Raw genomic sequence first — 17,162 nt, 5'->3', positions numbered from 1 at the left:
ATGAGTTTGGCTTTAAAATGTCATGGCCTAAAGAGGTTTCCCTATCCCTAAATATTGTATTTTCTTTTGAACTGATATAGCATAATAAAATTTCATTGTAAATTTTGTATCCCTTTGTTATCTTAACTTGTTCTTTAATGAACATGGGTAGCATACTCTCATTCCGTCAACCATAACCAGGTAGACTTCTTAAGTAATTCACAATTGTATTCTTTCCACATTAAGAATTGAATCTTCAACCATCAGAAGAGTATCACTTTAATTTTGTCAGGTACTTTATCCATGATGCTACGAATCCTTGGAGGTTAGAGGTCAGTGCTAACAATACAAAATATATAATTGAAAATTACTTAAGACTTCTATCCAGCCATGCCTGACAGAACGAGTGCATGCTAACCCTGTGGATTAAATGAAGTGTTCTGTTAGAAATTCTGTGCAGATTCCAAAGTTTGGCAGAAAGATTCCAAAGTTTGGCAGAAAGATTCCAAAGTTTGGCAGAAAGATTCCAAAGTTTGGCAGAAAGATTCCAAAGTTTGGCAGAAAGATTCCAAAGTTTGGCAGAAAGATTCCTAAGTTTGGCAGAAAGATTCCTAAGTTTGGCAGAAAATTTTCCAAGTTGAGAACAGTAATCCATATAATCCAGATGATCCAGATGATCAATCCTCATCTCATAAGTCGAAACCTAATTTGATTTGTGATCAATTTTTACAATTTTGATCATTTTTAAAGTATTCTCTTGCATTTTGGTATATTTTGAACAGCGTCATTGGTTTTTGAAGTTCATATTTAAAAAAAAAGTAAATAATAAATTATGGAGTAAATAGGTTTTTAAGTTTCACTGGTGGACTTATTTCTTGAGTTAAATAAAATTTTGGAGTAAAAGAAACATGATTTTTTTTTTTCTTTCTCACTTTTTTTTTTATTATAAACCATGACTACAAACAATGCTTTCGACATGCTTTTTTCGTTTTATGCTACATTTAAAAAAAATATTTAGTTTTTTTTATTGTAACAAATTTGCTACAAAGGGTTAAGCGAATATAAAATGAAATGTTTTCAGGATTTTTGTAATAGGGATTAGTAATTTGTATCCTTTAGATAAGGGTTTCTCAAACTTCAAGACACCATGGAGCCTTTTGAGCAGGGCAAAGGTTTTTCACGGAACACTTACAAGATAATTTTAAAATAAATGTAAAAAACATTAATTTCAAATTTTAACCCTAACTAATGATAATGTGTACAATCATGTTTTGTTTTTGATCAATCAAATATTGTTGCATTTTTTGTTAATTTTTTATTTTTCCTTTTTCATAAACCATCCTGAAACTCTTTACATCTGTAGTTATGTATCATATTACTTTCCAGTAAAAAAGATCAATAATGAAATTCTGCAGCCATTTAATTTTTCCATATAAACTTTGTTTTTTTTTTTTTTAGAAAGAGCTTCCAGAGCCCCTGTCTAACTCACGGAGCTCCAGTGCTCCGTGGGATCCATTTTGGGAAACCCTGCTTTAGATTATTCAGACTATTTTCATCTTGGGTTGATATTTCCACAATATTTTGGCTGATGTAACGTCGGACTTTGTTCAGATGTATCGTTTTTGAAAATAGAAATCATTCTACTGAAACCATGGAATCTATACAGAATCTCTAATTGAACCCTTTATTTATTTCAAATTGTTTTTGTTCTATCAGTCATGGCTTAGGTAGAAATGTTAATTGTGTTATTCTTACTTATTACCTGTAATCAGAGTTGGACCTTTAACTGTCAGAAGACTTCCACTTGGAATTGATTGGTAATCAATTTAGTGCAGTGGTTCAATCCTTACTACAGACAAAAGTAATTCAAAATGATGCAATAATGTTCCAAAATTAAAGTTGAATTACCATATATTTTGGCATATAAGACGATCCTTAAAGTTAAAAAATCATGTTTAAAAACCAATATTTCATCACCAAAGTGGCAATGTGCTTTGTTTGGGGTGAAAATGTAATATAAAAAAAAATAAATAAATAAATAAAAAAAATAAGATACCGAGTGTTGCAATCTCTAGCTTAGGCTAAACAAACATAGTTTCATGATTTAGCAGTTGTCTTATACAACCGATATATAATAAATTTATTAACATTTGCTCCAATTTTGTACCTTGTCTTATCTGACTGTTGCCTTATACGCCGAAAAAGCAAGAAAAAAATGTGTGTGTGTATCATAGCCTATGATACCATAACTATATATATATCATTATGATATCAAAAACAGAAGATGTACTGTATATTTTAACGTATAAGATGACCCTTAAAGTTTAAAAAAAAAAAAAAAATCTTCTTTAAAAACCAATTTCATAAGATACCGGGTGTTGCAATCTCTAGCCTAGGTTAAACAAACATGGTTTCGTGATTTAGCAGTCGTCTTATACAACCGATACATGATAAATTTATTAAAATTTACTCCAATTTTGTACCTTGTTTTATCTGCCTTATATGCTGAAATATATGGTATTTCCAAATTCAAAAGAAGGTCAGAGGTTACATCGGCTGAAATGTTATGAACGTAACAACTAAATGAAGAATCCAAATTCTTAATCCTTATTTCAAAAATTGTGAAACATAAATGAAGTAAATTTTTGATGTCATAACAGAAAAATAAATGTAAATTTTATTGTTTTTTATTGTTGTATCACTTTTTGATTTGTTTTCTTTGTTTTTCTTTGTAGCATTCTCAAAGAAGAAATTAGCAAAAGTCTGCTTCGATTACACTCCAGATGCTGAAGATGAACTTGAACTTCATACAGGCGATGTTCTTGAAGTATTAAGAGAGGTTTGTACGCATTACACATTACAGATCCCTAGATGTGGGAAGGCCTTCTACTCTAGTAACTTCTTCCCCAAAACTGCTAGACTTTGGAATTCTCTTTCCTGCTTCCCCAATTGTACTGACATGCAGAAGTTCAAGTGTAATGTGAACAGACATCTTGCTGCTAAGCTCCCTACATAGTACCCCTGCAACTTAGGTCCCTGATAGTAGCCCCCTACATCAAAGTGGCAATGTGCTTTGTTTGGGGTGAAAATGTAATAATAATAATAAAAAAAATAAACATTAACCCTTAATTCAAGTGACACCCTTTCTCCTTAGCTATTATTAACACCAAGTTAAAACATTGTAAAACCCACATGTAATTGCCTATGCCCCCCCCCCCTGCACAAAATTAATTTCCCATAGAAAAATAAATAAATAAATAAACATAGCAAATCATAATTAAGTTTTTATTGTATTTATCAAATTAGGTATAAACCATTATAATATTTGCTAATATTTTCTCGTCTGAGGAGATGGGTAGACATCGAAAACCTATAGGTTAAGGAGATATACTGTATTTTTTGTCTTGTATTTAATAAAAAAAATTCTAGATTTGAAATTTAACCATTTCACGTCATAAAATTTAAATTACTAAATTATGATATTTGTGTTAGGATAATTAATCAGAATTGGGAATCAAAAAAAAAAAAAAAAAATCGAAACACTTTGGGGTATCAGAATTGGAAAAAATGTCCCTTTTCCAATGCCAAAAAGGATTCTTTTTATTGTTTTTCTTTTTGTTTTTATTTAAAACTTAATTTTTCACGTCTTGTATTAACGATAAAACGATAAATATTTATTGATTTTTAGACTATCAGTAAAACTAAAATCTATTAATTACCCCCCAACAAGTGTATTTTTATGTTTACGAAAATATATGTACATATTACATGGGTTTTGTAAGCCCCCCCTCCACACACACACAAAAAAAAAAAAAAAAAGAAAAACAAGATATATTTAGAAATTTAAAAACTTGGAATCGGTAATTGTATCGGAATCAAGGGAAAAATAAAGATTACTATAATTAAAAAAAAAATAGCACAAAAGAGTTAGCAATGACAACCAACAAGCTGACCTATTAAATTTATTGTCTAGACGTCACATCCTCCTACCCCAATACATTTACTGAGCGCACATAAACTTTAAAGCTACAATCCCCCCCACCCCCGACATATGTGATATACTTGTTTCAATCGCAAATTATTCAAACTGAGTACATATTTACATTTACATAAATATGTAACAACACCAATACACACACCCTCAACAACATATATAAATATTTATATCAATCATATGACAAAGAAAAAAATAATAAAATATAGTCTTTCAAAAACACACGCACATACATATATATATATATATATATATATATATATATATATAGGCTGCAAGTCATTATCAAGGCATGTCTGATTGAATATGACACTTTTCTTTTTTCTTGATTTTGAATATGTATATACACACACCTACACACACAGTAACATTTAATGAAGAATATAACCCATAAAACCTCGGGATAGATATTGCTGATGCCACCTCAATTAATTGTCGTTTCTTGTCTAAAACTTACTTCCCCTTACCCCAACACATTTTGTAAGGTTATCCCCCCCCCACCTCCAAACATATGCAGTATACTTATTTCAATGGTAAATAATTCAAACTGACTACAGATGTACATTTGCATAAATATATTATAACATTAGTATACATACGTTCACCCCTCCCCTCCTTCATGTTAATATTATTGGGTTAAAACCCAAATTTATTGTTGTGGCCCAGGCCAGTCATTCAAGAAGATATGAACGTGGGCTAAAAAAAAAAGGTCTTTTGAGAACAAAACAGTATACAGAGAACAACAGTTGTAATACTTTTTTTTTTTTTTTTTACAAAGGGGTCACCACATATCAAGGCCCAGAGGCCACTCGAGAATCAGGGTTGATGTGTGTATGGTAGTCATAAGAAAAATAGTGTAGTACTTGTTAATAGTGGAAATTTTGTATAATTAGATTAATTTGTTTACAACAATATTGTAGTCATATGGAAAGCAAACCAGCAGAACAGAGCAGGCAGTTCTAGAAAAGAAACTTTGTTCATGGAATCCATATTTAGGTTTAGACACCAAAAGAGAGTGGGGGGAAAAATTTGATTTTTGGTTCAAGTGTTTTTTTGTTTTTTTTAAACATTAATATGATGCACTACAAAGTACACACACCACCTCGAGATTCAGTACCTCTCGGTGTATTTATACAGCTCTGAAGCATTCGTATCTTATGCGTGGGTGAGTCTTCACAACATTTATGTATAAGAATAAATAAATAATAAAAATCTGAAATAATTGACAACTTTTTTTATATCCACGATTAGATTGAATGTAATTCAGCAATAAAAATAAAAACATCAAATTTTCAACATTGTTTTACAGGGGCTTAATGAACAACACTATGCTTAAACCTGTATTTATCAAACTATCAATTTTATACTAATAACAGATGAATAAGTAAAAAAAAAAAAAAACAAGAAATTATCTTATCAACAGAAGCTACTTTAAAAATATAAATATATATATTCACATGAACAAATATTAATAAAAAATAGACATATTTATATATTTGCGTGTGTGCGTATATATATATAGGAAATTTATTACTATGAGTCCAGAATGAGTTTACATATTGTTTCAGCTAGGGGAAAATCCTCAAAAGAAGAGGAAATATCCGACTAGCTTTGTCAGAATTCATTGCTCGGTCCATCTACGAAGCTCGTCGGATATTTCCTCTTCTTTTGAGCATTTCCCCCTAGCTGAAACAATATGTAAACTCATTCTGGACTCATAGTAATAAATTTCCTATATACTGCTCTGGCTACACATTGAGCACTCTAGTCCGGTTTTTTCACCACTGATAAATAAATAAATATATATATATATGAGAACATCAAATTGTGTATTTTCTGATGCGTTACAATTGTTTCATAACCATTTGGACAATTTGAAATATATCATTTAAAAATATTCCAAAATAGCTATGCTTCAGACGGCAAAATACACTAGTTATACATATATGAATACATTCATAATCTCTATTTTAAGAGATCAAGCAGTTGAACCTACCTCTACACCACTTTTATATATATATATATATATATATATATATATATATTTTTTTTTTTGATAACCTTCGAATTTAGTAATCACCCCATTTTTATATGTTTGTACCACCACCATATACACACACACACACACACTAATAGGTCGCCTGGCATTGCCCAGTCATAAGATACGCTAAAATATCGTACTTTAATTCATGCGGATTACATATGAATTATTATAGAGACAATTCTTTATTCATTATTATTTTGAACCTCATATATAATACTGAGATCAAAATTAAAAAGAAATATATATTGCTTGGATGCTATCAGCTAGAATCAAAACTAAAACATAAAACTCTCTCTCTCTCTCTATATATATATATATATATACACCGTATAAGCAAAATCAAGACTTCAAAAAAGGTGTTGATAGCAACAAGATTTTTTAACTTTTTGGCTTAAAACTTATTGGTATATGAAAATTTACTGGATTACACGAACTCAGTATATTACATACAAGTCTATATATATATATATAGACTTGTATGTAATATTCGCTTGTCAAACCTTTTTTAAAAAATGGAATTGCCCCATCATCGAAGGCAAGATTCAAGCAAGCAAGGAAGGACGCCCGAGGAGTCCACAGAGTTTTATAATTATATTCATAGATATATACACACGCATGCATTTATATTACTAACCCCATAAAAATTGTTCACTAATAGTTTAATTGCTAACTGGTCTTATTTCATTTCTTGGTTACATTTTTCAACTACTCCAGTTTAGAAAATTAATTAACATTAGATATATATACTTAGTCAGAGGTGTTTTAATTACCCCTAAGACCCATTAATTTTCTTCTGGAAGGTTATGGAATATTTGCTATATTATTGCCATATTTATCCAGAGTAAATCATTAGAAGTGCCTACAATTAATACCTGCTTCATCTCTTTGCTTCAGTTATTTATCTTTAATTGGGAATACAATAATAACTAAAAATTTTTTTAGACAGAGAAGACTTGTGCAATGTCAGGATTGAAGCCTTCTTCAATTCTCCATCTTTTTACAAGTGCTGTATTATTTTCCATAACAGACAATATATGTTTGGACAGTGAGGTGTCTCTGCTCCTACCCTGGTGTTCCTGGATATGACCTAAAACTATATCCGATGGTGAGGGCCCCACCTTGCGGGCCTTGGGGAGTGTGGAGCCACCCTTTAATTGCCATTGCTCCCAGGTCCACTTTGACCCGGAGTGGTAGTACCTGTTATGGTCCCAACTATGGGTTAAATAGAATCTGACTTTAAAAAAAAAAATATGCTCCATCAAAAATCGTTCCTCAAAATAACTAGATTCGGCATTAAATAACCTGAAAAAGGTTGATATGCCGTAAAACAAAAACAACCAACCAACCTACCCTGGTTATTGAAAGATTTTTTATAGTTTCTGTATCTACCTTTATAATCAATACAACTACTCTTCATCTCATATATTTTTAGACTAAGATCATTTCTGAGGATACAGTTTCCAAATAAACTATACTCTTAGTTAAACATTTTTCTTGTTGTGAGTACTCATTCCTATCTCTAGATATAGGTTCCTTGGACATGGATCTAACTTAATAACTTGATTTGAGCCCAAAACAATAAATGTTAAGGGGTCATAATAAGGATCAAAAGTTTTTAAAACATTTGACCTCCGCGGTTTCTACCAAATTACTCAGACACTTTCTGGTCTAAACATTTGAAATTTTACATAAAGGGTATTCAGAGATAGGCCAAGCTTTTTAATCAGTTTGGGTCGAAAACTTTTAGTTACCAATATATAAATGTATGTATGTATGTATGTATGTTTGCATGTGTGCTTAAAACTTTCGACAGAGGCGACGGGTTTTTACAAGATCAGTATCGTTTTGAAGTTCGACCTTTCAGACGACAAATATCGAAAAATTGGCTAAAAACATTAATATCTTCACCTTCAACTGGGCACTTTTTTTTTGCCAATATTTTTTAAAGTCATCTTCTCCTTACTATTGTCTAGCCTTAATTAAAACCTACATCACCTCCGGTTTGGCGGTGGTCATAACGACAAAGACGTCACATTTTTCCCCCCGTTTTTTTCGTCCTTTGTGGTATGGTTTCGAGCCTGCCTTTCTACTGCCACTTTTTTTTTTTGCTCAATACACACATCCAAACACCCGGGCTGAAATGCTAGTATATCTCTAAAAGTGAAAATGTAGATATCTTACTGTTGCTATTATTATCTTGTGTATTACTAGTTCTATCATTACGGTTTAATATCTGTTTATTATGACTCTTAATTATATTTTTTAAATCATTTGTACAATTATAATTAAATTTAACAGTATTTTTATTAAACATTTTATGCAGACAGGGTTCACACAGACTTGAAAAGTGTTTGAATTTTGACTTTTGCCTTAAAAAGGCCTTATTTCTATTAGTATCTTGAAAAATCCTTGATAATATGAAATGTTTTGAGAAGGTCTTGAAAATTGTATTATGTCCAGTAAAAATTTGTTGGAATATTAAAAATAAATCGAAATAAATACTATTAAATTATTTTTTTAAGTGTTATTAAAAATACCATTAAAATATTTTTAAAATATTGAAAATAAAATCCAAATACAGTGTTTTGAAATTGTCTGGTAGCATTGTAGGATATTATTGGGGATGGGGTTCAAATTTCCCTCTATTTTTACTTTCATTAATAATTTAATTTTTTGTTTGGGGCGGGGCACAGGTGGGCACCATAAATACCCCCCCCTTCCCTCTTAAAACTTTTTTTGCGCAGTCTGGACCATCCAATGGTGACCTGAATTTTTTAAATCATTGTGGATTGTAAAACAAACTCCAAATTTGTTTTGAAATCTTGGAATTTTGTCTGAAGAACACCTTGGAATCTTTGAAAAGCCTTGAAAATGAACATTGAAAATCTGTACAAACCCTGATAGAGGATTAGTTACTAGGAAATGCTGACTTAAAAAGTTAACAAACTGGTGCCCAATTTTAAATTTAACTAATAACGTGAATGGGGGTGTATACCAAATAATCTTCCAGTTTCTATTTTCTTTCTATCATTCTTTATATTTCTGTTGTAATACTCAATTTTAGTATTAACATAAACACTGTTTTTAAAACATTGTTGTATGTGTAACTATTGTTGTTGAAAATTTCTTCAGTAGATGAATTATTGCTTAATCTATGGCTAATTGATATTGTGTGTGTGTATGTATGTATATATATATATATATATATAATTACAAAGATAGATCTTTATATTACAATCTATTGAGATAATCGAAAGCTCAATATATAAGATATAACCATTAAAAAACTCAAACAAGGAATTAAAATAAAGAAGATAATTCTTAATCTTTAACCCATGGATTCTCAAAGATAACCTTTTTTCATCAGAGGATAAATATCAGGAAAAATGTATTGCTGGTTAGCATAAATTTGAAAATGTATGGAAAAAAAAAATCTTTTTGCAAATTAAAATCCATCTTTAATGTGACTGACACGGCTTGTGAATTTCATACTTTCATGACACTTCCTCCTCCAGACAAAACTGATTCAACCAGCCTAGGGTAAGTGCAACTTTGGTACAGTGCAGTAGTTTAATGGAATCACAAAAAACAAAAAAAACAAAAACAAAATGCAACTCAGGGAGTCTTATTATTTAATTTAAAAAACTATAACATATAATGAATTAAAGCTAATTTTGAAACCCCTTTGCAAAAACAGAATAATTGCAACTTTAAGAAAACTGAAATTGTCCTCTGGTAGTGCTTGACATCCAGCTAAAAACATTAACGATGGTCTGACTGCTTCGGAATATTTTTTTTTTTTTATTAAATTTCCTTTTTCTTTCTTTAACAAGAAAAGACAAATACATCGATTCTTAAGGCTTTTTTTTTCTTATTTGAAATGTATTTTCCTGTTTATTTTTTAATTCTTTTTTTTTTTTTTAACCCTTCCAGGTTGAGGTTGGCTGGTGGGAGGGACGGCTAAATGGTAAAACAGGATTGTTTCCTTCAAATTTTGTGGAATGCTGTGAAAATCCAGATGACGAAGAAAAAGAAAAAAGTGTAAAAACAGGTGACGTTTTTAATATTATTTTTTATTTTATGTGTGTGCTTGTGTGTGTAATATATATATATATATATATATATATATATATATATATATATATATGATTGCAAAAAATAAAAAAATAATAATCAGTTTTCAAACGAAGAATTGATCCGAGATAATTAACCTTTTATAAATTGGAGTGAACTGGCATTTATAGAAGAACTAACAGAAAGAACTGATGTTCCTCAGAATTGAATGAAAATCAAAGGATGTTCAACACTACCAATACTTTTATTATTATCAAAATCGGGAAATTGCCCATTTTTCAATCAAATCAAATGATTGCCTACTCTAGTTGGGGACCCGCTATGATGCACCGAAAGGAAACTTCACATGCCTTTCTGTAGTGACTCAGTCCACAATACATTGTAATCTACATTGCACTGTAGAGAAGCTACTGTTGATTTTATAAAATTATTTTTATATAATGGCTTTAATTAAAGTTAAAAATACAAAAGTCAAATATGGTTCATTTGTGCTCTAAACAAAAACATTTATTTTTAATGTGCCCATGTCATCAAAGAACCTACTTTTGATTTTATACAGCAGCCCTTCTGCTTGTGCGGTGATAAAACTTTTAAAATGCACTTATGATGTTGAACTTTATCAAAGTATTAAATTATTAAAATCAGACTGTTCTTTCTTTAATCAAGTTTTTTCAGTTATCGGTTTTTGATGCTTGTCGGGGCATCCCGATACAAACCCTATCTAATAACACTGCAAGACACACAAAGTACATTTGTGTGTAATTAAAAAAAAAATTCAACCCAGCTGTTTTGGAGTCCATAGTGACACCCCCCCCCCCTATCTCTCTCTCTCACTCACACACACACAGTGCCTTTTATATATAAATAGATAGATAAAGATTTTTTTAGTTTCATATATGCAAAGATGTGTAATAGGTTATTATTCTTGATGTTATTTTCATAAATATGAATTCATTAATTATAATTAATAAATTTACTAATTATAATTATATTTAATAATTATTAAATACAACATTTTTGGCAGAATATGCCTAAATTAATAGAACCTGTTATATGGGTTTAGTGACTTTATTTCTAAATTCAAAATGGCGTCATGGAAACATAAGCTTCTCTTTCAATTTTCGGATTTTAATCATGTCAAAACGCACTTTATTTACTTTTGATGGATTGATGGTTGTTATTTCTTCTGATGAGTTAAGGGTAAAATAGATTCACTAATTGATATAATAATTAAGTGATTTTGTGCTATGAAACAGATACTGTCAAGAATTGTAAGTGTCAACTGAATTAAAAGAATACAATATAAGATGGTCAACATCATGAACTTTGGAATATAGACTTTTGTCATTCATTCACTAAGTAGATAGATAGATTTTTTGGACTTGCCAGATTTGCTCTTGCATTTTTAGTTTGGAGGGAGCATTCAAATTAAGGAGAAGCTTCTCAATCAGTTTGTGGCAGATAATTTGAAAAGTGTTGTCATAAAATGAGTCCTTCTTTTCCCCGCCTGACTCATCTTACATTGAGCAATTTCGCACCAGATGTTGTTTGCAGCACAGAATTATTTTTTGTTTAGTTTTCATTTTCAAATCTTCCAATTGATTTATCGAGAGATGTTAAAATTAAATTTATGATTTATGAATCAATTGATCTGCAGTTTGAATCAAGCAATATATTTATTTTTCATCTGTCTTGTCTAACAAAAAAAAAAAAGATGATGTGTTCGTATTTTGATTTTGTTTTAAACGTTATCACTCTGTTACAGCTTAATTAGATAAAAAATTGCAGGTTAAAGCTCGTGATGGTGTCCAAATTTTAATTCTGATTGTCTTTTATTCAGCTTATTTTACAGGGTGATCCCAAAAAACGGGCCCCAACTCTAATTAGGCCCCCGCTTCTTAGTATTTTGTCCGAATGAAATGAAACTTTGGTCATAAGTAGTTTATTATATTCAAAACATCACATCAAAACACTAGGGTCTTTGGGCCTTTTTTCTCCGTTCTGCAGTATGTTCTAGATGGCCTCCATTTAGCTTCTTTTTTTTTTTTTTTTTTTTTTTTTTTTTTGGTCACCCTGTATTCTTTTTATTTCATTGAAATAAAATGATCATCTTTTCTAATTTATTGAAATTGCAAAGTTTTATTAATGGAGATAATAAGCCAATTGTTGCAAAAACCAATGATTTTTTTTTTTTTTTTTTTTTTTTTTACTTCAGTGTGAGGATTTTTATGCAATTTCCTTAACCTATAGGGCAAGTAAGAAATCTGGTTTTTGCTATCAGCATTTATGGTATACCAATATACAACTTTTCATGCAAAAGATAAGTTGATATTTTGTTGAAAGTGAAAAATAGACCTACCCTCATGAAAAAGATGGGGTTATTCCATCAATGTAAGCTTATGTCTATTTACTTATGGCATGATCATGTTGACACATCGGTTCTTTTTAGATCAACAAAGTTAAGCAACGTTGAGTCTGGTCAGTACCGGATGAGTAACCATTTAGAAATACCCGGCATTGTATATAGGATGATATCGACATCTTTCTGCAAGAGTTGCAAAAACCTAATATTGTTATCTCCCCTAATGAAGATATACATGCGACAAGGGTCTACTTGTGAATTTCATACTCCCATGAAACTTTCTCCTTAAGACTAAACCAATTGAACCTGCTTAGAGTTAGTGCCACTTCGGTATGTCTATTTTGTGCATCAGATTAAATAACCTGGTGACCAATAAGGGACATCCCTGCCGAATTAAAACAAGTCCTTGGAATCGTTAATATAACTTACAATTCTTTTTGCAAATCCAACCATATTTGATAAAAATAAATTTAATGAAGAGCACATCAGGATACAATGTGCAAAATTCTCAAAAAACTATGACACCCTTCTCTCTTGGCACTGCCCTGACTTTTTGTTGTGGTGGCCCTTTTTAGTTTAGGAATAGTGTGGGAAGTGTTTCACTTGACATTATCTTTGAAATAATACCACAGATGAAAATCTAGGAGCTTACGTTTCAGTGAGTGTGAGATCTATGTATGATTAGACCTCCTACTGATGAGACGATCACCAAAGTGTCCCTGCATGTTATTAAATTGCAATAAAACAAACTGTTGGGCACTAAGGACTGAAACTTGATAGATAAGCCAGACATAGACATGTTTATTTGTATACAATATAATTGGAGACAGGATTGTGAATTTTATGATTCTATAGGTGACATTTTTTTTTTTTTAGGTCACCCTATATAAGGATCAGCTCAAATCCATTTTTAAGGAATGTATTTTGGTCCTTGAGAGATTTAGCAAATAGCAGGAGCAACAGAGAGTTAATCAATGTGGTATCGTTCGATCTCCAGTGGGGACGAGGAACCACGAGTGTGAGATTAGAAGAGTTTTCGTTGAAAGAAAGTTTTGACTCTCTCTGCTCAGCACCTGCCACGATAATCCTCTGTCCCACTCTCAAAAGCAACTTCGTCATAGCATAAGCTAAGCCATATATGGCACTCGCATTGAAAATGAGCTATAAAGGGGGGGAGGTATGTTCCTGAAATTCTCACATCACGAGTTGTGAGCTGTCACTAATGTGATATCCAATACAAACACACGCACACAATTTTTGCATCAGAAGTTATGAAACACTTGCTGATATCTCTCTCTCTCTCTCACACACACACACATTATTTAGGCAACATTCTTTTATTTAAACGAACATGGTTAAATTTATCGAAATTTTACTGTTTGGTTATACTTTTTTGGCCCCCTGTTTGTCCGTTTGTTTGCATTTTTCTCAATAACCGCTCCTTGAATTTTTTGGAAATTCTGCACAAACACTAGTGATGGTGAAAGTAAATTTATGCCAATATGGATTTTTTGAGATAACTCTGATCCCCTGATCCCCCCTACCGGCTTTATAGGGTTAAAATTGTCCCCCAAATCATTCATCCATTCATTTGGTCACATTTTTTTTTTCAAAATTCTGCACAAATCATGGTGAAAGTAAATTTTTCATTCATGGAGGGGGATTCTGCATGCTCGGCTTGTTATGTTTTGTATTTTTCTGATCTTTTTGGTGTCAAAACCAAAAAAAAAATTAAGTGAGACTTCATATGTATTATTAACATTTTTGATTCTCAATTGAATCATCTTCAGTTGACTAAAAGAAAATTAACAAAAATCCTGGAGAAAAGAATTTCAAAAGCAACTAAGGACACAAGTGTGAAGTTAGTCTGACATCAAAAGAATAAACCAATGAAATTCCAGAAAAAAAAAAACAAAAAAACTAACAATTTAAATTCTGGGATGCCAGAATTACTGTTGCTGGAAGAATTATATTTTGTTAAACGTTTTAGTATAAAACCAGTAACATTTTAAAATGTTTAGCGTAATCATGGCCACCGAGAGTAAGAAGAAGGCCTGTTAACTGAAAAATGCATGCAGGCAAGATTTTGTCAGACTGTCAGTACTATATGAGGGCCATTTGAAAAAGAGCAATAAAACATTTTTAAAAAGAAAAAGGAACACAGTTCGATTAATACTGAAACTGAACTTTATTCAATATAAAATATAAATATTATCTATGTAAAATTAAGTAATTATAAAGCAATATACAATTTAATACTGATAAAACTGAATTATGAAGTTAGGAAACAAATAATTTAAAAACATATTAAACACCAATGATTAATAATTTTAAAAGTGAAAACCATCGATAAATAATTTTAAGAATGAAAACAAACGATAAAATACAAAATATTGAAATCAAACAAATAATTTAAATACAAACAAACAATAAAAGTTACTAGTGCAGAAATATATTTTTTAATTTAATTTAGAGAAAAATCACATGGGTTGATTGTTATTTTTTGGAACTTTAGAGATTATTCGGACTAATGTTATCATCTTGCGTGTTTATTTCACAACGTTTTATCATCGAATCTTGACTTCATCTTTATTACATCCTCAGGCCGAAAATGATGTTCACATTCCTAAAAACATAATTAAAGAAAACATTCATACCATAATGTAAACTATTGCTAAAATCTAAGAAAAGATAGTAAACAAACATTTACAATAATAATAATCACAGTGTAGTATCTGTTCTGATGCTACACTTTATTTGTTCTGTCCTCGGTCAGTGGAGGAGAAATCCTTCATGACTGAGACAATTTTTATTTTATTTTTGTTCCTATCCAGAGTGCCCCTTTTTGGAGAGCTAAATTTTCCCACATTAAAACCCGACCTTGTGTCTAACTGTGCCCTCGTGGGGAGCCAAGTAAATAAATTAAAAAAATATATTTTTGACAAATATTCTCATGTAAAAATTATTTGTTTATAATTCTAAAAAGAAACAATTTTAATATATAACGCTCAGTCATGGCTAATTTCATTAATAGCTGCGTGGTGAGTAATTTTCAAACCGACTTTAGAAAAAAATATAGAACTTTCGGATTTGTTTTACTGTACACATAGATTCGAAAAAGTTGTCACAAAACAAATATAGAATAAATAAATGTTATCAAAGGCAAGATAAGTTACTTTTCTACCTAACTGGATATGTTTTTAATGTTTATATTTAATGTAACATGTTTATTCAGCTCGATGTATTGGAAAATTTTAAATGGCGGCCGACTCTCTCTTTGAGGCGGTAAGTTTGGGAAAATGAGTTATAAATAAAAAACAGACAAAATACTGTTAGAAACTTGCTCAATATATGTTACCGTGACATAGGCTGACATATATTCGGCGGGTTTTTAACAGTATTTTGACTGTTTTTTTATTTATAACTCATTTTCCCAAACTTACCGTCTCCGAGAGAGAGTCGGCTCCTATTTTGAATTTTCCAATACATCGGTAAACACTTTGTTTTTTCGAGCTGAATAAGCATGTTACATTGAATAAAAACACGAAAATTATATCCAGTTGGGTAGAAAAGTAACTTATCTTGCCTTTGATAACATTTATTTGTTCTATATTTATTTTGTGACAACTTTTTCGAATCTATGTGTACAGTAAAACAAACCCAAACTTTCAAATATTTGGACATACTCAATGAAAGGTTTTATTTATTGTTAAAAAAAACATTTTGACAAATATTCTCATATAAAAATTATTTGTTTATAATTCTAAAAAGAAACAATCAATTTTAATATACAGGGTGTTTCAAAAGTCTTGGGAACATTACAAATGGGTATATCTCATGAACTATTCCAGGTAGAAAAATGAAACTGGTGCCATAGTCTTAAATGCATAAAGATTTGATTAATCGTGTAGGATGAACTCATACCAATTTCATTTTTCAACTCCTAATAGTTTTTGAGTTATTAAAAATCGTTATGTTCCCAAGACTTTTGAAACACCCTGTATAACACTCAGTCACGGCTAATTTCATTAAGCCACGTGGTGAATAATTTTCAAACCGACTTTAGAAAAAAATATAGAACTTTCCAATATTTGGACATACTCAATGAAATTTATTATTAAAAACACATTTTGACAATTCTCATGTAAAAATTATTTGTTTATAATTTTAAAACCTAAAACAAAATTAAATTAAATTTTCAATCTTCCTGATAGACTTTTTAGCCTTATAAGAAAATAAACAGTTAAAAATATGAACATAATATTTGCTGTATTAGCAATAAATAGTATTGTTTCTTTAATTTATATTAACAATGTTATCAAACGTTATGAAAGCACTTGAATACAGTTCTAATTAGATGCACGTTTAATTATTAACAAATAACATTACTTACTTTATTATATTTGGTTGGAATAAAAACATTTCCCTTCTAATGGCATGTATCCAAATTGAGAAAATTTAGAAAAAGAAAATATATGTACTTTGGGGCATTTTGGATAATTTCCTCGGCAATTTGTAACAACGCAAGAATACACCATGTTAGACAGCAAACTGAAAACTAGACGAAACTGCTGCTGATAGCCTAGATCATATCCCTACAAGTGAATCTGATAGCGACGTCATGCTGTCATGTGCATCGGCCTTCTTTACTCTCGGTAGCTGTGGCGTAATGCAATTGATCCGGTGACACTAATTCTGGCATCCTGGAA

General features: G+C 30.6%; 1 protein-coding gene across 24 annotated transcripts in view; it reads left to right on the top strand.

Moving 5' to 3' along the window:
* The window catches only part of LOC145296919 (SH3 domain-containing kinase-binding protein 1-like), a 452,874-nt gene that overhangs the window by 226,185 nt on the left and 209,527 nt on the right, over positions 1-17,162 (top strand). For all 24 annotated transcript variants that reach the window (XM_080143107.1, XM_080143091.1, XM_080143089.1 and 21 more), the window contains 2 exons: positions 2,715-2,818; positions 9,951-10,068. In XM_080143107.1, coding sequence (XP_079999233.1) covers positions 2,715-2,818; positions 9,951-10,068 — 222 coding nt within the window. The remainder of the gene's footprint in view (positions 1-2,714; positions 2,819-9,950; positions 10,069-17,162) is intronic.

The sequence above is a fragment of the Euprymna scolopes genome, chromosome 17 (genome assembly GCF_053919585.1).
Source record: "Euprymna scolopes isolate OS-2025 chromosome 17, ASM5391958v1, whole genome shotgun sequence".
NCBI lineage: Eukaryota > Metazoa > Mollusca > Cephalopoda > Sepiida > Sepiolidae > Euprymna > Euprymna scolopes.
The sequence above is the reverse complement of the archived record's forward strand: the minus strand, read 5'-3'. Positions and strand labels throughout refer to the sequence as shown.